The following is a 25,870-nucleotide window of genomic DNA, read 5'->3' as shown; positions in this document are numbered from 1 at the left end:
TGATTTTTTGGTGAACTAACACTTTAATCTTAGTTAATGTTCAAATTTAGTAGTTAGACTACTCATACATTATTAAAATCAAAGGTTGTATTTGTTAACATTAGTTAATGCACTGTGAACTAGCATGAACATGAACATTTTATTATATGACATTAACAAAGATTAATGAATACTGTAACAAATGTATTGCTCATTGTTCATGTTAGTTAGCCTAATACGTTAACGAATGAGATCATATCGTACGTGTTACCGGCTATTTTATTATAAAAGGCTATCACACAAAAAATGTGTATGTTTAAAAACTCGTAGTAGATCTAAATGTTAAAAAAAAAAAAAAAAATCTCGAAGGTGCTTAATTTTTTTTTTTTTTTAAGTCCAGCGGTGGCGCACCGCATGTTTGTGGATGAGTGTGGCATTCGGGGGCGGAGGGGAAGCTTCAAAATATTAACAAGCGACGATGATGCTGAACATATAGAAAATATCACGTGTGGAGAAACTGGATTTTGGTTTAAATGATCACAATTTATAGCCTCCAAGCTGGAAGGGAGGGGAGAGTAAAACTTCCATGAGAAGCAGCAGTCTCTCATTTTCTGGATCAAGCAGGAGGGACGGATCATGGAGGGACCCCCTCATGTTGACAAGTACAGAGTCATCTTTAAATTTTCCAGACTCCAAAAGCGACACTTTATGCAGATATATACAGTTATTATGTGAAATGTGGTGCGTCCAACAGGAAATGTCGACTGATTGTCACTAAAGTTTCTTTTCTTCGTTACCAGCGACAAAACGCTTTCGCACATTCATTGATTGTAAATCGTTTTGCGCGCTCGGTTGTTTAACATGTTGATGGTGCATGGGATGCTTTCATGTCTCACTGTTATAGTAAACTTTAATTTCTCCTCTCTTTCAGCTGATGAACAATCTCTTCCTCACCGGGAGAGCCAACTGCTGTAGCGTTTCCTATTCATCATCATCATCCTCATCATCCTCAGCATCATCATCAGCAGCATCATCATCGTCAGTGCGAGCGGCACGCTCCTCACTTGCTCCACATCCTCGGGGCCACGAGAGCGCCTGGGCGCAAAGATGAACATCCAAGTCCTGCCCGAGCACAAACTGTCCTCGGTGGCCCCGTTGAAACAGTTTAACGTAGAGAAAAAGGAAGTGGAGCTGATCCTGGTGAAGGAGCAGAATGGGGTCCAGTACACGAACTCCTCTGTCGTGGCCTCTCCGAGCTGCGCTGAGGAAGTGGACAGGGAGACATGGGGAAAGAAACTGGACTTTCTACTCTCTGTCATAGGCTTTGCTGTGGACCTGGCCAATGTCTGGAGGTTCCCCTACCTGTGTTACAAAAATGGAGGAGGTAAGGTTTATTTATTTTGAGGGTCATCCTTTGCTTTTACATTACTGGCTAATTCTAATGAACGATATGAGTTTTACGTAATATATACTTATTTGGTGGAGCAGCTTACAAACTTGTTATTGCCTTTGGAATTTATTTGAATTGCATAAACTATAGGCTAACAGACGCACCGTGTCTCAAACAATTTTTAAAACACATCCTGTTTCAGAAATACTTTTAAGTTAAATTAATTTATTGCTGTTCTGATTAGTAAGAGGATCTTAAAATAAATGAGAACACATGAAAAAATATATATTTTAAAAGATTAAACATTTTTCTTTTTAAAGATTTAACTTTTTCAAAAATGAAAAGTAGGCCTATGATTTACTCATGAATATTTTTTATTGTATTTTTATTTAACAAAGCAATATGTATACTTTTAAACTATAAATGTTAGGTTGGCATATCAACACAATATAATTTAATGACACGCGTAACTAACATATGCAGTCACCAAGATGCCATCCTATAACACTTACATCAACTCTGAATTTTTACGATGAAGTTCTGGGAATGTAACCTTTTTTAAAAAAAAAAAAAAAGTGAAACACACATAAAGAAGCGTTTTTTTTTAGTTTTTGTTGTTTAGACGTTAAAAAAACTTACTAGGCTCAAGAGGTTTTGACCAATGATACTTGAAAAGAGCTCATTTTATAATCCCACTTTTTTCCAATGATTATGACTCAAATCATTCAAGAATTATGAACCAGTTGTTTCTCTGAACAACCTGCCAGCACTTTGTGCTAGAACTAATGTCAGTGTCAGCGAACTCATTAACTACTAGTGGGCTATTGTTTAACATTTTTGTTATCTTTTATAATTTATGAGTAACTAAACATGTTTTCTCACTCTTTAGGCATGTAGGTCAGGTTTGAGACAGAAATGTGTTTATGAATGAAATATTCATTTTTTTTTTTTTTTTTTTTTTTTTTTTTGCAAAAGTGTATTTAAATGCTTTATGACAATCACTGGCCTTTTAGTAAAATAAACTTTTTTTTTTTTTTCTGCATAAATGTTATGCAGAGGACAAAATGTTTCCTTTTGCATGATAAACAAAGCACCAATTACAATATTAAAACTATAATATTGAAACCGGCTTCAGCAAATACAAATAGAGCAGAGTAGATTTCTAACATTTCTGATTTTGAAAACATCATGGGTCAGGGGTCAGACAGTTTAATGGAAAGATAGCATGTGACATGATATCATTCACCTCTAAAGAAATGGCTACACCATGAGTAATCTTTCACATCTGAATATATTATAAGGCAAAGTCAGAGTTAAAAACTATGGTTATATCAAACTGGCTCTAACTCCACTGTGGACGGACCATTCGCTACATTTGCAGCTACAATGACAAATCGCCACTTTGGATTTACATGGTTCTATCTGAGCAGATATTGAGCTTCAAAATGTTTGCATTCCATTCAACTTTTTACACAACTTAAAAAAAAAAAAACATCACATAATGTAAATAAGTCGTCACAGAACAAGAATATGTGAATGTGAAATTTTGACAAAAATGTCAGATAGAACCTTATAATTCCAAGGTGACGAAATGTTCAGCTGTCATTTATTCTTTGGCCATCTGTAGAATTCTGTCAGCAATCTAATGTAAAATTCTATAATGTGTCCCCCCAGGTGCCTTTTTGATCCCATACATTCTGTTCCTGTTTATTGCTGGGATGCCTCTGTTTTACATGGAACTCGCCCTGGGCCAGTACAACAGAGAGGGAGCAGCTACTGTTTGGAAGATCTGCCCTGTATTTAAAGGTAAATTTGTAATCATAAAAGATTTTGAGATGAAATGTTCCATGTTCTCAAAACACTGTGAATTGCAACACGTATAACTAGTTCACTACCCAATGAACAGCAAAACAAATGTTCTACAATAGCCTTTTGGATGTTTCATTTTCACACTGACCTGGCGAGCACAAACCGCATTAACTCGATCCATCAAAAGCTGACAACTCTGTTTATTGGGGCAGTGAACTATACATTTATAAAGTGGCTCTGATGTGACTTTGAAGTCAATGCACACATTTTTAACTTCATATATTAAAGCAAACAGAGGCCTGAAACAGATAAAGCAAAACAAAATATTTGTTTTTCCTCCTCAGGCGTGGGCTACACTGTGATCGTCATAGCATTGTATGTGGGCTTTTACTACAACGTCATCATAGCCTGGTCTCTGTATTACTTATATGCTTCATTGACAAGTGAGCTGCCCTGGCTCAGATGTAATAACCTGTGGAACAGCCCCAACTGCACAGATCCAAAGCTCATCAATGGCACCTTCTTGGGTAATGGAACCTCCTATGCCAAGTACAAGAACACACCGGCTGCAGAGTTCTACGAGTGAGTCTAAAAAATTCTTTTTACCAATGTCTTTTGCTCCGTGGCTTTGCAGTTGTAACTGAGTTTTTGTGTATTATTGCACGACTTTACTTACAGTAGTATGAAATCAAACAAAGTTTAAGGTGGGAAGCAATGTCAATGTCAGTTAAAAGAATTCAGGCAGACAGTTGATAGGCTTACTATTTAATCCACAGCAGTCAGCTTGAGATTTGCTTGAAACAAACTCTTTTATTTTATTTTGTGAGTAGATGTTCTAAACGCATTAAAACAAGAACATGAAACATCTCCACTAACAAAATAATCAGTTATGAGTGATATAGCTGTTTCACTAGTCAGGTGTTTCCTGATTCTTCATAACATCTGTGATGTTTTTCGACATTGATCCAAATTGTCATGTACCAGTTGCTTGCCGCTTCCTATGGAGTCTTGCTGATATAGCATGTAATGGAGCTATCACTCACCTATCGCTGTTTGGGATTTGTTTTCTATCCTTTCTTTCATTCCATTGAGTATGTAATGTTTTGCAGGGCTGGCACAATCATGGCGCATCTGCACAGTATTGGCTGCGTAACTGTGTGTGTGTGTCTGTGTGAGATCATGAAAACATTCTTACTGATATGGATGATTTCTTTTGGATCAGACAGGAAAAGATGAAAAACACATTTCAAACCTGGCTGTGCCTGTGTTTCTGTCAGGCTGTGTTGATGGGTTTTGGGCTGTAGTTAATCATTACTGCTAGTCAAGGTACCTCGCATTGTGACATACAAAGGCAAAATAAATTTTTGGGCCACTGTATTCAAAGTTGATATTGTGGCTTTATATATAGCCAAACACTTGTATGCGTTATTATATTATTAACATCCTACCATAATCGAGCTCAAACTGAGTTAAAAGTTTTTTGACCAGTGAATGTCGGACATACATGTTTTGTCCATCATTAGAATGGGCACACCTGAGGCAGTAAGTGCGTCGCATTACGTTTTCATCAATGTAATAATGAAGTTTATTGTAGCCTATATGTCAGAGCTCAGTTTTTTTTGTTCATTTGTCATTTGCACAGGCTATTTAAGACAGTATTGGTTAAGACTCAGTCAAATTCTAGACTAAGACACTCTTCTCCGCTCCTCAAATACATAAAACAATAGTCTTAATATATAGTGTTTCGTAACACTATATATTGTAGCCTATATGTCAGAGCTCAGTTTTTTTTGTTCATTTGTCATTTGCACAGGCTATTTAAGACAGTATTGGTTAAGACTCGAAGTCAAATTCTAGACTAAGACACTCTTCTCCGCTCCTCAAATACATAAAACAATAGCCTTAATATATAGTGTTTCGTAAGGAAGCTTGTTTCCACCATGAAATAAAAAATAAAAAAGATAACTGCGACACGTTATCTCACAATTCTGACTTTTTTTCTTACAACTGCGAGATATAAAGTCAGAATTACATGATATAAACTTTTGATTGTGTGTTATAAAGTCCAGTTGTGAGGGAAAAAAGACTTATGTTTTTTCTCAGAATTGCGAGTTTATATCTCAGAATTCTGACTGTATAACTTGCAATTGCATGTTATAAAGTGAAAATTGCGAGATATAAACTCATAGTTCTGAGAAAAAAAGTTTGTAAGACGCAACCTTGAGTTTATATCATGCAATTCTGACTTTATAACTCACAATTGTGAGTTTATATCTCAATTCTGAGTGAAAAAAGTCAGAATTGTGAGATAAAAAGTCGCAATTACCTTTTTTATTTTATTTTTATTTAGTGGTGGAAACAAGCTTCCATAGTTTTGTGAGTAAAGAAATCAATGTTCTTATTTAAAGAATCAGTTCTTTATTTACCCTTGCATTGCAAACAAGCAAACGGTCCAAAGTTTGTGCGGCACTTTGTTCACAGTAGAGGCAGGGTGGAGTTATGATGTTTGACTGACAGTTTTAGGATCCAATGGAGATACGAGGTTTAGTCTGAAGCTCTTTTTAATACTTTTCATTGCTTAAATATTTGCAAAACCCACCGACAGATGTAAAGGCTGACCAATAGTAATGATTTCTGAGAAAAAATGGAGATACGAGGTTTCTGCCTGACATTTTAAATTTTGTTCATTTAGTTTAATTGTCTTATAGAATGTTAGCATTAGAGTGACATAATAATAAAAAATTGTAATCTCCTCATTGTAATCGCACCGGACGTGCGAGTATAGGCATGTGCCTAGAATGCCTATGCATAAATCCAGCCCTGCTGCTAGTTGAATGTGAAGCCATATGAAAGAGACTAAACCGGAGAGGTGTATCATTGCTAGTTTAGTATTGGAAGACAGGTTGATTTCCAGCAATTCTAGCAGTTATCATAATTTTGTGGATGAGGATTGTTATCCTTACTGAAGGAAAATTTAAAAGCAATAAGTGGTATAATTTCTTCTAGAACTATGAAGCTAAAACCCATTTTTCTTTTTTGGTTTTCTCAGAGAGATGTATCAGGGGCAGCCATTTGGACAAGTTTGTTGGCTTTAGTAATCACAGAGGAATTCAAAAGTAAATGTTTTCAGTCTGCATATATTTATTAGTATTGCCACATTTTAGAGTTATTTCAACTTAGAAGGCCTTTGAGAAAAAAATGGGAACTGAACAATCATAAGATCTTTCATTATTAAAGGGAAACTTCAACTATAAAATGAAAATTGTCATCATTTACTCACCCTCATTGGAAACATGTGTGACTTTCTTTCTTTTGTGGAACATACTGTAACATAAAATATTTTGATAGATTTTTGTCCAAACAATGGAAGTCAATGGTCACCAAAACTGTTTGGTTACCAACATTCTTAATAATATCTTCTTTTGTCATTCCACAGAAGAAAGAAAGTCATATAGATTTGGAATTATACGAGGGTGAGTAAATGATGACAGAATTTTCATTTTTGGGTGAACTATTACTTTAAAGGGTTAGTTCACTCGTAAATGAAAATTCTGTCATTTATTACTCACCCTCATGCCGTTCCACACCCGTAAGACCTTCGGAACACAAATTAAGATATTTTTGTTGAAATCCGATGACTCAGTGAGACCTCTATAGCCAGCAATGACATTTCCTCTCTCAAGATCCATTAATGTACTAAAACATATTTAAATCAGTTCATTTGAGTACAGTGGTTCAATATTAATATTATAAAGCGACGAGAATATTTTTGGTGCGCCAAAAAAACCCAAAATGACTTATTTAGTGATGGCCGATTTCAAAACACTGCTTTAGGAAGCTTCGGAGCATAATGAATCAGCGTGTCGATCATGATTCGGATCAAACCACCAAACTGCTGAAATCACATGACTTTGGCGCTCCGAACAGCTGATTCGACACGCTGATTCATTATGCTCCGAAGCTTCCTGAAGGTGTGTTTTGAAATCGGCCATCACTATATAAGTCGTTATTTTGTTTTTTTTTTGGTGCACCAAAAATATTCTCATGTCTTTATAATATTAATATTGAACCACTGTACTCACATGAACCGATTTAAACATGTTTTTAGTACATTAATAGATCTTGAGAGAGGAAATGTCATTGCTGGCTATGCAGGCCTCACGGAGCCATCGGATTTCAACAAAAATATCTTAATTTGTGTTCCGAAGATTAACGAAGGTCTTACGGGTGTGAAACGGCATGAGGGTAAGTAATAAATGACAGAAATTTCATTTTTGGGTGAACTAACCCTTTAAATCATCCAGGTATATTGTAGCCTGTTGCTGCTCATGAGTAGAACACAGGCACAATGATTATCTGATCGGATGCAAAAACTTTAGCTTACAAGTGCTCAAAATTAGGTCATCATCGCTGAAACTTTTATGCGGCACTCAAAACTCTGAAACTCCAGTCTCCAATCTATAATGTATACAGGGCTATGTAAAAGTTTTGATGTAGACTGAAAGGCAGGCACTTGCACTTCAAAGAAAAGCCGTCCTTTTCTGTGTCTAAGGGAAAATCTGGCTCCTTGTGTTAGGGGAAACCAGAAGAATGCGTGGAACAATGAAGAATCTACATCACTTCCACAAAATCATAGAGACACATGTCATCAGATTCTAGTGAGGGTTCCTGTGTATTCATTCCTTCAATTTATTGCTCAAGTCTTATGTGTGAGAAGTTAAGTGTGAGAATTACCTTTAAAAAAGTGTAATACACAGAAATATAGCCCCAAATACAGACACATATATTCACAAACTGTTGCTAAATCATACATTTATTAATTTTAAATGATTACATTTTTTTTTTTTTTTAAGTAAGCTTAAAATGTTTTGCTATTTTCTAATGTTTTTCAGTTAGTATCCTGGATAAGGATAACAAATTTGATTTTCCCTGAGATGTCACTGCTTCATAGTGTGAATGTTCATCAATATATCTTGTAATATCAATATAATATCATATTATATATTGTAATTCTTCCAACCCTCAACTTGCTTCTTCCCTTTTCTTGTCTTTCCCGGTGATCTACCACTTCTTGTACTTACTGCTTGTCTTGTTCTCACAGTCTGTTTAGCTGTTTCTCTCACTTTCTCCCTCTCCTGTGCTCTTGCCTGCTTTTGGACTGGTTTCCCACACAGCAGTGCTTTGAAGTGTCATTTCCCCAGCTGTCTTCTGTATGTGAGGGGATGTGGAAAGCTGTCATTTCCTCCACTCTTCCCCCCTCATGGCGCTCCAATATAATAGTTTTCGGCCACCAGTAATCCTACCATCATGGGACAGCACACAGTACATTACTGTCACGCATACAGCAGACTCACGTGCTCAGCAGGTGTGCCAAACACTGAATATTGAGATTAAGCAGTGTGTTGCTCAGAATAGCTAAAATGATGGGGAGAGCTACAAACCAATCACAGAAACAGCTGTTGAACCAGTAGCTATCAATCCGGACACCCCAGTCAAATTCATTGGACTTACACAAACCCTCATGCTACACATCTTTCTAAACAACCGACAACCAGACAAAAGCAAAAAATGACAAGCTCAACAAAGCCAATTTCATCATCTTCTGCGCCACCCACATATCCTTTCACTATGCTGTCTCTGCTGATCTTGACATGTTCGAGTCAATCACTGTTTGTTGAGAATAATGAACCGTTACTGCTCCATTGTATTGTTTTACACAGCGGGTGTCCAAAATCTAATTATTCCATCATTACTGAAATCTTGTTACATCATACACAGTCTCAGATTTAACACCCGACTGATGTCATGAGGACAGAAATAGTGGATTTCGAGGAAAAAAATACAATCATTTGCAAAATGCAGCCAAGACAGAGATTTTTAAAACGCTTATTGTGCCTTTAAATAAGAATCAATATAAATAAATAAAATAATAAGCAAACACATAATAATGAACTATTAGAATGTAGGTTCATTATAATGTGGTTGTTTGATTTTGTTTTTTTTATCATGAAGTTTAAACAAATACCATAGGGTTGTTTTCAGTAAGTACACTTATTAATGTGATGAAGGTTATAAGTATCACTATTTGCAATGCTTGTTTTCAATCAATTACAAATGTATAAAGGAAGAAAATATGAAATATATATAAATAGCACTGAACTCGTGCCAGACTGAGGGGTCCATAACCACAACGAATGTGCGGTTTCACAAACACATCTTAGGACATTCTGTTGCTTGTTATGAAAACAAATATAATTTGCTCCAGAGTTAAGCAAGCTGTGATGAGACTTCACATGCCATCAGAGTTCTCTTCTGTAGCCGTTTTCTGGCTTAGGGTACATAGCTGAGGATATGTTGAAATCATAGGTGTTTGGATTTAGCTTGGCAAGGACAGGACATCAGATGAATGAAGAGCTCTAGAGGGAACGCTTGCCAAGATCCTCACCAATCTAATGTAATTATTCAATTAGAGGAGGCTGTGCTCACATCTGTCCTGACCAAACCACTGTCACACAGATTGAGTTGAAGCTCCAGATCTGCTGCCACAGAATGAAAAGAGTAGTGTGTTTTTGAATTTAGGAAGATTATCCAGGATGGTTTTGCTGTTTGCATGTTCTTAGACTATAAATTATCACAGTTGCTTTTGTCATTGTGTAACACAATGATCTGTCATTGTCATTTGTCATTTGCTATAAATAACAAGTCATGGGATCCTTTAAAAGGCAGCATAAAAGTGCATGTGAAAGACTAAAGTCAAAGAATGAACAAAAGGTGACCATGATGTTTCAGCCTTATTAATGTCATATTGTTATTTATTTATTTATTTTTGTTTGTGCATGTTGAAAAGTTCATTAAGACTAAGGTCACATGCAACATTTTGTTATACCTGTAGTCTACTGCACTAGTCAAGTTTTCTGCATTTGTTGCGTAACATTTTACATAAAATAGCGTAAAATGTGAGTGAAAGTATTTATTGTCATGACAGACTGATCTAATGTTAAAGAGCCAGGGGTCAAATGAAATGTCACAGAGAGTGGATTGAAGGTCAAGCCGTAGCAGGACAGGCGGGTCGACAAGTCCAAGTTTGATGTCATTGGCAATGATGACGCAAATTGGAGACTTCAAATACTCTCAATGAGTGGACAGGGATTGGACCGTCTCCTGTGTCTTGAACCTTGAGGGTTTGTCTGGCTTTCCTTTTTGTTCATTAACTCAGCCTTGATGTCTTCAACATCAATGTTTCTGTAGACCTCACACTCACATTTATTCCCTTTTTCCCAGTGCATGACCAAATTACTTGTTTGATGAGAAGTTGAGCAATTTTCAAGCTTTTTCCAGCTTTAAAGTTTAAAGTGTAACTCCTAAAGACAAGTGCCTTTGTTTAGAATATCGCAACACCAAACCTTTACTGAATCCTTCACTGATACTGATTTACTGTCTACATCATAACATTAAGATGTGACATACTATGCAGAAACATCACACATGCAGGAGATTAATCAGTTGAGCTGAACAGATGGGGAAGAATTTGAAAAGGGAATCATTTGGGGATGACACGTTGTCACTTGACAGCTGTCCTAAGGCTAATATTCTGGGTCTTCAATCTTGTTTTAACCCTCTGGAGTCTGAGGCTGATTTGGGGCCTGGAGAAGTTTTGACATGCCCTGACATTTGTGCTTTTTTCAGTTGTTCATAAACATATTAATGGAAAAAGTGTCATTACACTGTATTCATCACAAACTAGGCTACCATAATATGTGAGGAACATGTATGTACATGTTTGTATTTATGAAGGAATACCGTTTATGCGTCGTTATTGAAAAAACAAAAAACTTAAGTCAGTGAAATAAGACCAAAAAAATAATATTATATATGTGTTCACAAGACTTCTGGGTATTGGAGGTTGTAGACTAGAGTTTTTGCTTCAAAATTAGGTAAAAATTATCCTACCTACTTGTTTATATAAAACAATAGAGAGATTTAAATTTTGTAAGACACTTTTTGTCAAGAAACACAGTATGCGTGGAGGCGTGAATCATCATGAATAATGGGTCATTCACACCCGAGAAGATAAAATAATCGCATAATGAGTTGTAATGACCTGCATAAATAATGAGACGTTTCAGTCAGGTAGGCTGTGAAAAAAAAAACCTGTGATCATGTCTCAAGCTCATCATGGTGTATATCAAACATACAGAAAAATTATTACAATATAAAATAATGGTATTCTATTATATTCTTTAAAATATGATGTATTTCTGTGATGCAAAGTGTCTGAACAATTATGTTACCTCTGTGGCATTTCATATAGGCTTTTAGCTTAAAAGTATGCACATTTGGAGAAATTGATGGATTCTAATATGTTTATGTCAATTTTCTATACAGAGGAGTAATATTTATTCAATATTTATTGTCATCACTGTGAGCGCTGGATACTGTGTTTTCAATTCATACTTGCAGCCTATGCAAAACACTTTTGAAGACAATAAATACACGATTGCTACGATGTATGCATGTATTGCCTCTGAATTTGCGTCTGAACAGTGCTCCCTCCGTGGGCGTGGCCGCATTAGCAGATAATGAGCTGAATCACGGACTTCTGACGTGGCTCTTTTTTCATACAGATTACATAAACAGAGAATATTTGTTTTCGAGATATTCCACAGATTAAAATGTGTATAACTCTTAATTGTATGTGCAACATTGACAGAGTATTTTGAGTCTCTTTCACACTGGTAAGAAAAAAACCGAGGCGGTATCGCTGGCGATACCTCAGACTCCAGAGTGTTAAAGGGGTGGTTGATTATGATTTAACTTTTTAAACTTTAGTTAGTGTGTAATGTTGCTGTTAGAGCATAAACAATGACTGCAAAGTTACAATGCACAAAGTTCAATGCAAAAGGAGATATTTTCTTTTAAAGAATTTGCTGTTTAAGGACTACAACAATTGGCTGATAGGGACTACAACGAGCTTCTTCCCAGGTTAGTGACATCACTAACCCTAAGATTTACATAAACCCTGCCCCGAGAACATGCAACAAAGGGGTTGAGGCCATGTCGGGCTGCTTTAGGGAAGAGGAAGAGTTGTTGTAGTAGAGTGTTGTTGCCATGCCGCCATTTTATGCCAGACTGCTTCACAAACGAGGGTCAATTCAATGATGGATTTGCACAAGAGATTAACATGACAGCACATGCTAGTCGATGAATTGAATCAGCTCCACAACAACTACATCAATTTATCTACTAACCATTCAGAAACATCCAGTTGCATTCTAAGGGGCCGTTCACACAGAACGCGGTTTTCTATTCCATTGTGCTACTTTTCCATTGTTTTTCTATGTAAACACGCTAGACAGACGTGCATGACTATTATTGCATCTCGCCTCTTTTGCAGCACCTCTCACATGAGTGCAGCGTTTTAAGTTGAATGAATTTCAACTTTTACACGCGGCGCCACTCATCACTGTCAGTTCCAAAACAGTGAACCAATCAGAAGAACTCGGAGACGGGGCAAGCATTGTGAGCTTCTGTTTACAGTAGCAAGTTGGCATGGCAACTGTTTTATTTGTTTGTTATTGCCATTATTGCATCACGTCTCAAAAGCGCATCTCGAGACCCTCGCTTTCTGCTCTGCGCTTTTTTTAAAACCATTTTTGACAACCGTTTTTAGACGCAAAGATGCGTTCTGTGTGAATGAGCCCTAAAAGTTGTAACTTCTTCCTAGAGTTTCTCTATCAGTGTCCGACTCCGGTTTGAACAATGTAAGGCTGAACACCATTACTGACAATTGTCATTTTGGCTGCGTGAGATTCTCCAACTTTGTTGTTGATGAGCAACTGAAGAGCGAACTGTTAAAGCTCCGCCCTCTTCTGGAAAGGGGGCCAGGAGCAGCAGCTCATTTGCATTTAAAGGGATACAAAAAAAGGTGTGTTTTTGCTCACACCCAAATAGGGGCAAATTTGACAAGCTATAATACTTTATCTGTGGGGTATTTTGAGCTGAAACTTAACAGACACATTCTGGGGACACCAGAGACTTATTACATCTTGTAAATGGGGCATTATAGGTCCCTTTAAAGGTAAAATAGAAATGGATCAAATCTGCTTCCATTCATATCATGGCTACTAAAGTTGGAACTCATAAACAAAGTGTATTCAAACAGAGCAGCTTTCGTTTTTCCTCTACAAGATACCTCTTTCAGAAGGAAAAGCTACAGCAGTGTTCTGGCAGTGCTATAGGGGTTTGTTTATAATGTAAGAACAATGGCCTGTACTGTTTCTCCTCTTTGAACTTCACTGGGAGGTGCAGTACAGGAATCATTTAGATCACATTCTACAGAGACTCTTTTCATGGGGTCTATCCAGACATTTTGCTAGAAACCAGCAATAATATTCATCATTGGATGGTTGAGAAACCTTTGGTCTTAAACACTATTCACCCCTTTTTTATTTACGCAGCCATAAAAAATGTTAGAAACATAGGTCATCCCTTTTGGGGAGCTATAGAACCTGAGGGGAAAAGGGGTTTATGGGTAATTTACGATCTGGAAAATCTTTGAAACGATTGACGCAGCACGGTGTGTGTGACATAGACTGAAATTGGCTGAATGGTTATATGTCTGAGTGTTTTTGTTATGTGGATTTTTAGTTTGTAGTTCTACCTGGTTTCCTTTCTCCTTGTTATTCCCTGATTGTTCTTACCCATATCTTACCAGTTAGCCCTTGTGTATATACTGTAAGCCCTTGTAATTTCCAGTGTTCTTTGTCAAGTCTTGTCCTTACATGGATGTATTGTTTGATGAGCTTGTTTCCTCGTTTCTGTGTTCCTTCTATGTTATATAATTTCATACACTGCATTTGGATCCAGTGCTCCATATTTTATGAGATCCCATTGTTGCACTAGTGAGAGCCAGTTTTTTTAATATAATATAGTCAAACCTGCCATTTGAAGTGGTCCTCACTATTTTGAAAGGCTCATAATATGCTTGTTAATATGCCTGTTTTTCATCAAATTTATAAAAGCTTTTGTGAAGATTAAGTTAATGTTAGTATAAAATAAACATCAGGACAGAGAGGACTATCTAAAGGAAACTGCCATAAAACAAGAGTGAGTGTAAGCATAACATATAAAGCACATAAAAGGGTGTAAGAATGTGCTATAAAAACAAGATATAGTTCCCTAGAAGGAGTTGGTATAGACTAAATTCTTTGTAATTGTAGATTCTTTATAAGATCTTAAGATATTAGGACAAGGTTTCATCATACATTGACTTGTATGATGAACATCCCTTTCTATTTTATACATTCAAGAGGGATACTTATCTCCCTTTTCCAAGTATTATAAGAGCAATGACGTCAAGTGACAAGCTACTCCCACATCCTCCCAGAATTTCAGTGGTTTGTAACTCAGTGAGGCCCCCCACACCCCTGTGTAGAGGGTGTTCCTTACACCAATGGACCTGGACAGTATTTATTCAAAAGCAGTTTTTGTGTGAAGATGAATATTTTTATGCACAACTAAAAATATAGCACATAATAATAATAATGGATGTTTTATTTGTTGGAGATTCATTGATATGATTCATCCATAATTTGATGAGGAAAACACTCAAAAGGATCTTGTGGTCCCAGAAGGATTGTGGCCCAGGACACTTCTTTGGACAAGCCTTTGAACAAGGCGCACAACGCTACATTTCTCTAGAAAGAATATTATATTATTCCAAAGTATATATTTTTTTAACGTGTGAAAATATGCCATATAAAATGCTTTTATCGCAAAATATCAAATTAGGACAGTCATTTTTTAATGTGACTTGCCATTTCTCCTCCTCCAGACGGGGGGTGCTGCACATTCATGAGAGTAAAGGCATCGATGACCTGGGTCTTCCTCGCTGGGAGCTCACCATCTGTCTTGTTATGGTCGTCTTCATCCTCTACTTCAGCCTATGGAAGGGAGTCAAATCCTCTGGAAAGGTGCAAAAACTCTTAAATGATAATTGCAGTACAGATGATTGATTTTGTCCTTTCTGTCAATCATGAGTCTAATACATTTCTCTCTGTATTTAGTAATAATATTTTCAATTTATATAGCACTTTTCTTTGTAAAGTGATCTCAAATCAATGGGCAAAAATTTTATAAATAAAAGAGTTATTTATTTGTGTGTGTTTAGGTGGTGTATATTACAGCTACTATGCCCTACATAGTGTTGTTGGTGTTGCTGATTCGAGGGCATCACTCTCCCTGGTGCAATGAATGGAATTAGGGCATATCTCCACATTGACCTAAAGAAGCTCAATAACCCTCAAGTAAGTTCAAGCTAATAGGGCTCAACTTATTTGATGAAATAATTCCATATATTTATCATGAACCTTAAAAAAATAGTCACAACAACATACTTCTCTTAGATAGATTGACACTTATTTTTGTTTGCTGCAGGTATGGATTGATGCAGCTACTCAGATTTTCTATTCTCTAGGAGCTGGGTTTGGAGTCCTTATTGCCTTCGCTAGCTACAATAAATTTGACAATAACTGCTACAGGTACAACAAATCTTTGATACAAGTGGTAAACTCTCTAAAAATAACTTCTCATCAGAATTGCAGAATTACCCGATTCTTCCTTAGCGGTCACTAAAAACAGGTTCCAATGTGAGCAAATTAATCTTACCTGAAAGCTTACATTATTGATTTATTGATCTGTTAGCCCATGTCCATTCCACACTGCAGCTCAACAATGGTAGTCCGCTGAGACTGTGAAGCTGTGCTTGCTTAAGGGTTGAAGTTCCATCATGGTGTTTCCAGAGACAAAAGTTAGGAAAAGTTGTTGGTGGGGCCAGCAGGTGGCAATCACCTTGTAGGCTTTGTGGATAACAGTCAGATTCTCAGGAGGTCAAGATGTTTCACCACTCATTCGGTTGTGCACTGAGAATTTAATCACATAATACTCAATTACATTACAAGACTAGTTAACAAGTTTTTTATTGCAGAGGTGGAAATTGTCAGGGTAAGGATGAAAGAATGGAAGAAGTTTTTCAGTTAATAATCAGTTTGTCAGGTACCTTTAAACTTTAAATTGATACACAGTTTGATTCTTCACAAAAGGCTTATGGATGAGGTGATTTCCTTTCAAGTGTTTTGAAAGTGTGAAGAGGCAAAATACAGATTATTCATCTTGCCCACTTAGGTTAGCTTGTGTTAAATTGCTTTCAAACATGCTTTTGATGCCTAGTCAGTAAAGCACGTTAATGACTTGCAGTCAGCAGTATTGATTTCACATCCCAATATGTTGATGTCTAAAGCTGGAACCCCACTGATCCAACAGGTTTTTGCTCTCCAGGGAACAGATGTTTTACTAAGACCTAAAATCTACAGTCATGTCAAAATATTTGTTAACAAAATATTTGTTTCTGAAATAAAATTAAGAACAGCAATTAAAATATCAGTTTAAAATATTCATGTCCACATTATTTACATTTAAATAAGGTAGTGCATTTAATATTCTGCAGCATTTTTCACCTTTTCAGTATTTGGCCAACAGGATAATATGTTGCAAGCAGATGGCTGCTCAGATTTATGTGCTTCTTCACAGACTACACTAAATGGTTCCACCCTATAGGTCACACACTTTAAAATGTTCAAAATCAGACATGATTTGTATTTTTATATTCTTCCTTCTTAGACCTGGTCTTTGTTTGGTTATGAATTGGACTATTGTAATGTCTAGCCATTGCAACTGGCAAACATTGTGGGAACATGGAAACAAGCTTTTAAAAAACAACGCTAAACCTGAAACTTTATAGTTTGTGCTCCGCACAGGAACCGTCTAAATGAATCTTGATAGAGACTTGAGCGGATCCACAAGGAGGTTAAGCCACAACTTTGGCATCGCCTCACTGTGGGTTTTAAGTGCTCGTAGATCCTTCTCAGCAGTTTTGAGACTTAAGGTGTAATGTAAACTTTCATTTTGTGCTTTGTTGCAGGGATGCTATTCTGACCAGCACAATAAACTGCATAACCAGTTTCTTCTCAGGGTTTGCCATCTTCTCAGTACTGGGGTATATGGCTGAACAACATGGTGTCAACATAAAGGATGTGGCCACTGAGGGTCTGTTACTCCCACATCTTCACTGTCCTGTCTTTTTTATGTATTACTCGCCCTTTTCATGTTTCTCAATTTTACACTGTGTACTTTTCTTTCTTTTGTGGTTAACCAGAGTGTGACCCTAATCTAACGTTTTTGTGAAAGTGCAGTGTCTGTCTATTGATCTGTGTTGTAATTGCTTATATCTGTGTGCAGGAGCTGGACTGGTGTTTATTATCTACCCAGAAGCGATTTCAACTCTACCTGGATCTACATTCTTTGCGATAGTCTTTTTCATTATGCTTCTGACACTTGGAATTGACAGCTCTGTGAGTACAAATGAATCTTGTTATTGTCTAGGTTCATATGCTGCCAGATGGTATTGTCTTTTTATGGTAAAGAAAATTTGCCAGTGCCATCTCACATGAAATTGAATAGACAAAAAATACATACAAATACACTAACAATTAATACTAAAACTAAAATTGTGTGGCTCTAAAATATACAGTGGGTACGGAAAGTATTCGGACCCCCTTAAATTTTTCACTCTTTGTTATATTGCAGCCATTTGCTAAAATCATTTAAGTTCATTTTTTTCCTCATTAATGTACACACAGCACCCCATATTGACAGAAATACACAGAATTGTTGACATTTTTGCAGATTTATTAAAAAAGAAAAACTGAAATATCACATGGTCCTAAGTTTTCAGACCCTTTGCTCAGTATTTAGTAGAAGCACCCTTTTGATCTAATACAGCCATGAGTCTTTTTGGGAAAGATGCAACACACAAGTTTTTCACACCTGGATTTGGGGATCCTCTGCCATTCCTCCTTGCAGATCCTCTCCTGTTCTGTCAGGTTGGATGGTAAACGTTGGTGGACAATATCATTAATCAATAACTAATTGTACAATAAAAATGTGCATTAAGAAATGTGTTTACAAATTAATTGATTGATAGAGAACCTAAAATGGAAGAAACAATTTCCCACACATGAGAGAACACAATAAATGCCATAATTTCTTTGGCTGACTATATCGACAGTAATGTGCCAGTTGACTATGTCTATGCTCTGACAACGTTGCTTCATCTTAGGGAAAACTTGGAAGCATCCTGTCGGCATTTGGAGGATGTCGTTTGATGAGGTGGAGCATATAATTCACCAAATGGGAAAAATCTCAGAGTTTGACATACAAAGAGACAAGGTTCAGCAACAAATCTCCCTTGGAATCTGGCGCAGGGAGATAGCAAAACGCTTTGGTGTGTCTTTGAAACCTCTCCATCGCAGGATTGCACATTGGGAAATAAGGTAAGAAACATTGCTGTATTGCTTTAGCTATGGCTAACGACATGTAGTGTTCACAACACTGGAGAAAAGTCTTTTGCAAATCCGGTTCATGGGGAGTCGGGGACTTTAAGGACAGCCTGCATTGGATGACGATGCTACAAGTCGTTAGCCATAGCTAAAGCAATAGACAAGACAAGATACGACACACCAAAGCGTTTTGCTATCTCCCTGCGCTAGATTCCAAGGGAGATTTGTTGCTGAACCTCGTCTCTTTGTATGTCAAGAGGGCCGAAACTCTGAGATTTTTCCCATTTGGTGAATTATATGCTCCACCTCATCAAACGGTGTCCTCAAAATGCCAAAAGGATGCTTTCAAGTTTTCCCTAAGATGAAGCAACGTTGTCAGAGCATAGTCATAGTCAACTGGGACATTACTGTCGATATAGTCAGCCAAAGAAATTATGGCATTTATTGTGTTATCCCGTGTGTGGGAAATTGTTTCTTCCATTTTAGGATTTTAGGTTCTCTATCAATCACCTTCTCCTTTCCACATCAATGACATACGTCTGCCCATGACTTGCCAGGTAATAGCCAATCAGAGAGCTTGTTACACCCATCTCACGTTTAACTGGTTTCCCCAGTACGCAAGGCTCAAACTGTCACTGAAATGCTAAACGGAGAGGCTAAAAAGAGAAGATAAATGGTTAAGCAAATCAAATAGCTAATGGAAAAACAGCGGGCAAATGGTTAATTGAATTGCCCTTTTTAATGCATGATTAGAACCTATATTTGTAATTCAATTTCTGAATCCTATTAATTATTTCTCTTTTTAAATTGCATTTTCAAATAAAATTTGAAATTCCACTATTTATTTAACTCGTTTCCCTAGTGCGTAAGGCTCAAAGTGTCACTGAAATGCTAAACGGAGAGGCTAAAAAGAGAAGATAAATGGTTAAGCAAATCGAATAGCTAATGGAAAAACAGCGGGCAAATGCAAATGGTTAATTGAATTGCCCTTTTTAATGCATGATTAGAACCTATATTTGTAATTCAATTTCTGAATCCTATTAATTATTTCTTTTTAAATTGCATTTTCAAATAAAATTTGAATTTCCACTATTTATTTATTTATTTATTTATTATCAATTAATAAATGTATTTTTAAATGACATACTTATTGAGTGTTTTGTTGTTTTAGTAAATCCATTTTTAATTTGAACCATTTATTGATGGATTAGTATTCCATTTATAAATATTTTTTTTATAATTACTGCTTTTATTGCCCATTAAAAAATAAAATTATGAATTACTTTGCAATTTAATCTATTTATTTTTAAATTAATTAATTTGTAAACACATTTACTAATGCACATTTGTATTGTATGTTAGTTATTAATTAATGATATGCTTTATTACTATTTCTGTGACACTTGTGGTCCTCCATAGACCCTTGCTAGGCGATCGTTAAATTTAATCACCATTGGCAGCGCAATTTATTGTAATGCTTTTTTTCTCAGTTGGTCAGAACAAAAGTGGCAGATATGTTACTTACTTGTACAGATGACATTTTCCAGTGAAAATTCTTACTTTGGTCATACTTCCAATCTGTGATTCTGAAGTACAGTATCCACACCGGTGTGTTGACTGACAGCAAGCATTAGATTCACCCTAGCTGAGGAGCCGTGCCGATGCACAACCCACGTAAAGATGATAATTCCGAAAATAACTGCAATTGCAGGTTTCAAACAGAGATGACGACAAAGAGGCAAAATTTACAGACTGTAGCTTTAAGAGTAAAATATATTCCTTTTATTTGATGTAATGTCCTGTTTAGATGGGCGGCATGGAGGCAGTAATCACTGGGCTCTCAGATGACTTCAAAATCCTCAAGAGGAATAGAAAGATATTTACGTTTGCTACAGCATTTGGGACATTCCTAGTAGCCCTTCTGTGCGTCACAAATGTAAGTCTGTTGGGTCTTTGACATTTAATTTTAAGTCCAACAATTGCCTGTGTTTAGGCAGTATCACAATATGAAAATGCACTTGTTGATATTTTTTTTTGTCACATAAATATCACATTTCCAAAATTGTATTTGGATTGTAAATATTGTGCTGTTTTTAATGCATAATATTTACAGTATTCATTGTCTTTAGATTCAGTGCTGTCATCCATGTGATTGCATCAACTGAAGCTACACTGTGGATCATTTCAACATATATAGGCTTATACTCAAAATAAGAACTTTTTTTTGTGAATACATTTTTATATGATTACTTACATCATGAGCAGGCTAAATCCACAATACAAAATTACATGCAAACAATATAATGATGAATTAATCAATAGAAGTTCTCTATTCAGCAGCATTTGTCTTGTATCTCGGTCATGACAGGGAGGGATCTATGTGTTGACCTTGTTGGACAAGTATGCTGCAGGGACATCCATTCTATTTGGGGTGCTGATTGAGGCCATTGGAGTATCTTGGTTCTATGGTGAGCAGATATAAACTACATACATTCATGTTTATAGATCATCTTCCACTACTGATCCAACCTAATTCACATTTACATGATGATCCTTCCATGTAATCTGTAAATCTGTATGTTTGTTCATGTTTTCGTTTATGTAATAACATAATTTCTTGCATCTAGTAAAAGTATTGTGCTTTGCAGTCTGTAACAGGTTTTACAGCACACTGTTGTTGTGTGCTATAGTCTTCCTGTATTAGTATTTCAGTCTTACTCCCAGGGGTCCTCAGCTTCACACATTTTTGATTTTGGCAGTTCACCTCGATGGCTGGTGCAGGATTCTGGGGGCATCTTTCTCCACAGACAACCATGCAATAGTATATTTAGACAAAAATATATATAAAGTCTGCCCCCAGAACAGTGTAGTTTTTGCATCTTCCAGCAGGATTGAGAAACACAAGCATTTATCTCATCGATGTGGATACATATATCTTCTTTTATTATTATTATTATTATTATTCCAAAGCATACGTAGTTGTAGTTGCAGACAACCCGTGCAAGGAATGGTAGGTCATTTATTATAGTCCTACTATGTATTCTGTGAAATTTTAAAATTGTTTGTTTACTTTCAGATGCATTATCTGTAAAATTCTTTTCACAATAACTCAGGAAAGATCCTTGGCTACTTCATGAATATAAGGATCAGTAACTCCCCCCAGAGCAAACATTTACAAATAGTTCAAAGCCTCAGGATTAAAAAAATTCAAGATTATCGCCACTGCATTCCGTGGCATTGCTTCCTGACATCGAACGCTTCTCATATCTCCTTTAAATTGCATTATATAACTTTTGAACACAGTTCTGTCTAAGAGTACAGTACAGAGAGTTCAGATCATCATTGATATTGTAAGAAGAGAAGACACCATTCAGAGAAAGGTCTTGGGTTCCTGTATCTTAAAATGATGTCCAGATGCTGCTAATTTCTTCATGTATTTGCCTCTTAGGCGTGGACAGATTTAGTGAGGACATTGAACGCATGATGGGCTTCAAACCAGGAATCTACTGGAGGCTCTGCTGGAAGTTTGTCAGTCCAGTGTTCTTATTGGTGAGTGAAAAAGAGCGAAGCATGTGACTTTTAGGGATATTATGTCCTATCTCTACCCACTGTTAGCTTCGTCAGTTAACCTAAAAATGTACTTTATGTGGTATCTGTGGTTCTTAGCATGTCTGGAATATTTTCTGATATGAGTAAAGGATGACATATTCACTCTGGGATGAAAACTAACCTACAGTACCACAGCAGTTCTTACAGGCTAAAAGGGGAAACTTTTCCTCATTGTTCAGATAAAACAGGCACCTCATTTGGATGTGAAATACAGCTGATACAATTGAATAGTTTCAACCAAAAAAAAACTTGATTTATTTACTTATGCTGACAAATCTGATTCTTTTGTACAGAATAGTGAATTACTTCTTATTGTTTCTGTACTTCCTGACTTCTATTTTCTGTGCAGTTTGTGGTGATCGCCAGCATTGTTACTTCCGGCGACCTGAGATATGATGAATATACATTCCCTTACTGGTCAAATATTGTGGGCTGGTCCATAGCCTTGTCCTCCATGTTGTTTGTACCCATCTATGCCATCTACAAATTCCTCAGTATGCCAGGCAGCTTCAAAGAGGTTAGCAAACACATACACTCATACAGCAAGTTATTAATACTATAACACACATCTTAAAGGGATAGTTCACCCAAAAATGAAAATTCTGTCATTATTTACTCACCCTCAAGTTTTTCCAAACCTGAATTAATTTCCATACCGTAACCAAACAGTTGATGTAGCCATTGACTTCTATAGTAGGAAAAAAAAAACAAGAAAGTCAATGGGGTCCCATCAGCTGTTTTGTTACCCATATTCTTTCTTCTGTGTTCAACAGAAGAAAGAAATTCATACACGTTTTGAACAACTTGAGTGGGAGTAAATGAAATTATATATATATATATATATATATATATATATATATATATATATATATATATATATATACACACACACACACACACACACACACATTTTCATACCTAGTTCTTATGTTCTTCAGTTGAAAAAATACAAATTATAATTACATTTTACATAACGTCAAGTCAGATTATAGTAGGTTTTACATTAGTACACCCCTTCACCTCTCACTAGTAAGAACGCTCAACAGACAAACTTCCAGCAGAGCCTCCTGTAGATTTCTTATTTGATTCTCATCTTGTGTTCAATGTCCTCCACAAATCTGTCCTTGACTTAAATCTGCTTCATCACTTTGTGTGGTCCTAGAACTGTTATATTTTCATCTGTAAATGTGTCACTTCCCAAAGCCACAAACATGCTACTGACATCTGGCTCAGTGCTTTCATACTCATATTTTCCACAAGCGGTATTCTACCTTAAATGGCTTCAGAGATCATCTAACATATGAAGAATCAAATGCCACATTGCCTTCTGTTTCAAAGCAGATAATTGAGTTTTTGTTTAGGTTTGTGGTTCATTATTGCTTTGTGTTTATGCCTGCTAGTTCACTTTATGTTTTGACTCTCTTCCATTGCAGAGGATAGCGTACTGCATTACTCCAGAACATGAACATCACTTGGTGGCCGAGGGTAATGTCAGACAGTTCAAGGTAAGAACTGAGTAATAATGCAAAACGTACCATTTACAATTACCAGTTTACCAATATTTAGCTAAGAGAGTGTAGCACTTTCGCAAAACAAATGTCCTTACATTTTCTGTTGTCCATTATGTCTTGTTTTTCCAGCTCAGACATTGGTTATCCATCTGATGAAGGGGTCAGATGGGAGTTCCCTACTGCTACTTGAATGCTGGAGAAGATATGGTGTGTGTGAGAGAGAAAGGTTTCTGCAAAGATCTTTTACTGTATGAAAAGTGTCCCCTGAGAAAAGGACAGAATGAAGCGATGGCTTTGTGCGTTTCCCCAACCACACACTATACTGTCCAGTCTGCTCCATTTGTGTTCAGTGGTTGACTTGAATTTTTTTTTATATTGTGGGGCAAAATAAATGTTGTGCCTGTACTTTTTTTTAAAAAACCCTAATGTTTTATTCCGAATACCTCTCAAAAGACCTCAGAAATCTTCAAAACACATAATTTTTATGTTAAACACATATGTTTTTCTCTTTATAAATAATTTTTTGGTTCTCGTTTTAGTTTCTCTGATGGTTATAAGTCATTGTTGGTAAAATATTATCCTATATGGTTTGGCAGTTGAATGTGTGTTCATATGGAATAAGTGGGTGTGACAGGATAACTTACACCCTAGGTTTAAGTTTTACTGTAGGTGACATGGTGAGAAATGGAAACCCCCTTGATATTCCGGGAAATCTTTCAGGCCATATAACAGGCTTGGAGCGTTTTGAGTCATTGCTACAGTATATGTTATCATGCAGCTGTGAGTTTCTCACATTTTACCTTGTTTCCCAAGAATGGTTTGATTGTGCAACAGCTGGCTTACATTAAGGGTCCACCAAGAATTATCTCAAGCACATCTTTTCCCTTTTTGACACACCTCACAAAGCAGACATACACCACTGTGTCAGTGCCTTATCTAGCCATAAACTTCCTGTCATTAAGCCTCTCATCCTTATGAAGAGAGTGCAGGGACATTCTTCATGACTAAAGCATCTCATTGAGAGAGAGTCTCAATTAACTCCATGCCAAGGGGAATTTATACTCGTAGCTTTCAAAATGAACTGAGATCCAATGATACGCCTCAAGTAAAGCTCAAGAGCTCTTCTTTTGTTATATTTAAATCTAAATAAGGGGAAAGTGATTTTTAGTTTTTAGTCAACAGATCAATATTTCATGTTATAATTATGGCCTTGAATTAGAGCAACATTTATTTAGGACCAATTAGCTAAATTCGTGAGTAAAAAATATTATATGTCAAGAACTTTTTTGCATCTTCCAAGAGATTCAAAAACAACAGACCAAACACATTATATTTTGAACTTAAGAACTGTTTGAAGTCCAGATGACCATGTAAAGCTTACTAGTGTTTGGATACACTTGGCAGGGGGTTAGCTTACTTCGAATTGTGTTTGATTTGACAAAAGTTTTTATTGAAAATCTCTTTAATCTGACAATTCAATTAATTGAGCTTTTGTGGTACAGTCCCATTATCATGTGGTCCCTTTGAACATTTCAAGCCTTTTATGGGTTGTGTGTGTGTGTCCATGTGCGATAACAGGTTTGGTTTCTTAGGTTTTCAAACCAGTCAAGATCAATTGTCTATGTGGTTGTTTTTGTCTTAAGATGACGAATACATTTTGTGGTTCACCATGGCTTTCTCGCTTGAAGGAAATGTTTTAACATTTTTAAACCTTTTTAAGTGCCAAAATCAACTCCCTGTTTGTTTGTGTTTTATTTATTTGTGTAGAATAATTTTGAATACAAAAAAACTACAGATCACTGGTAGGAAGCAAGCAACATATGTGGATTATGAAATATAAAGAGATACAAATATATTCTTTTGTTATATATCTAATATTGTATGTATCAAATTCTTTATAAAACGTGAATGTAAAACATTTTAAGCAAAGTGTCTACTGTTATATCATGCTTTGTGATGTCGGTAAAGATATAAGTATACAGAAATGTATTATTCCGTGTAACCGGGGGTTTCATAGCCACATGAATGTAAACGGAGCAGCTCTGGCATTTCTGAGTCATGCTTACAGAATAATGTGTACATCTACAAACTCGTCCTTTTGATTGTGTGACAAATATATATAAAGAAGTCAAAATATGCACATTATAACAATAAAGTCCTTTCCAGTACACAAATAT

The 25,870-nt window shown here is 36.3% G+C and overlaps 1 protein-coding gene across 1 annotated transcript; it reads left to right on the top strand.

Annotated features, from left to right (window-relative positions):
- Nucleotides 1-391: 391 nt before the first annotated feature.
- Nucleotides 392-25,656, top strand: slc6a2 (solute carrier family 6 member 2). Its single transcript, XM_048184617.1, is given in 16 exon segments — nt 392-641; nt 911-1,363; nt 3,044-3,175; nt 3,523-3,760; nt 15,012-15,150; nt 15,348-15,401; nt 15,403-15,483; nt 15,614-15,717; nt 17,157-17,281; nt 17,474-17,586; nt 20,381-20,509; nt 20,942-21,041; nt 22,022-22,122; nt 22,532-22,699; nt 23,616-23,687; nt 23,823-25,656. Coding segments are annotated over 15 exon segments (1,857 nt in total). The 5' UTR covers nt 392-641; nt 911-1,086; the 3' UTR covers nt 23,847-25,656.
- The last annotated feature ends 214 nt before the right edge of the window (nt 25,657-25,870 follow it).

Source organism: Megalobrama amblycephala, linkage group LG3 (genome assembly GCF_018812025.1).
Source record: "Megalobrama amblycephala isolate DHTTF-2021 linkage group LG3, ASM1881202v1, whole genome shotgun sequence".
In the NCBI taxonomy this organism is placed as follows: Eukaryota; Metazoa; Chordata; class Actinopteri; order Cypriniformes; family Xenocyprididae; genus Megalobrama; species Megalobrama amblycephala.
Note: the sequence above shows the minus strand (reverse complement) of the source record. Positions and strands in the feature narration are given on the sequence as shown.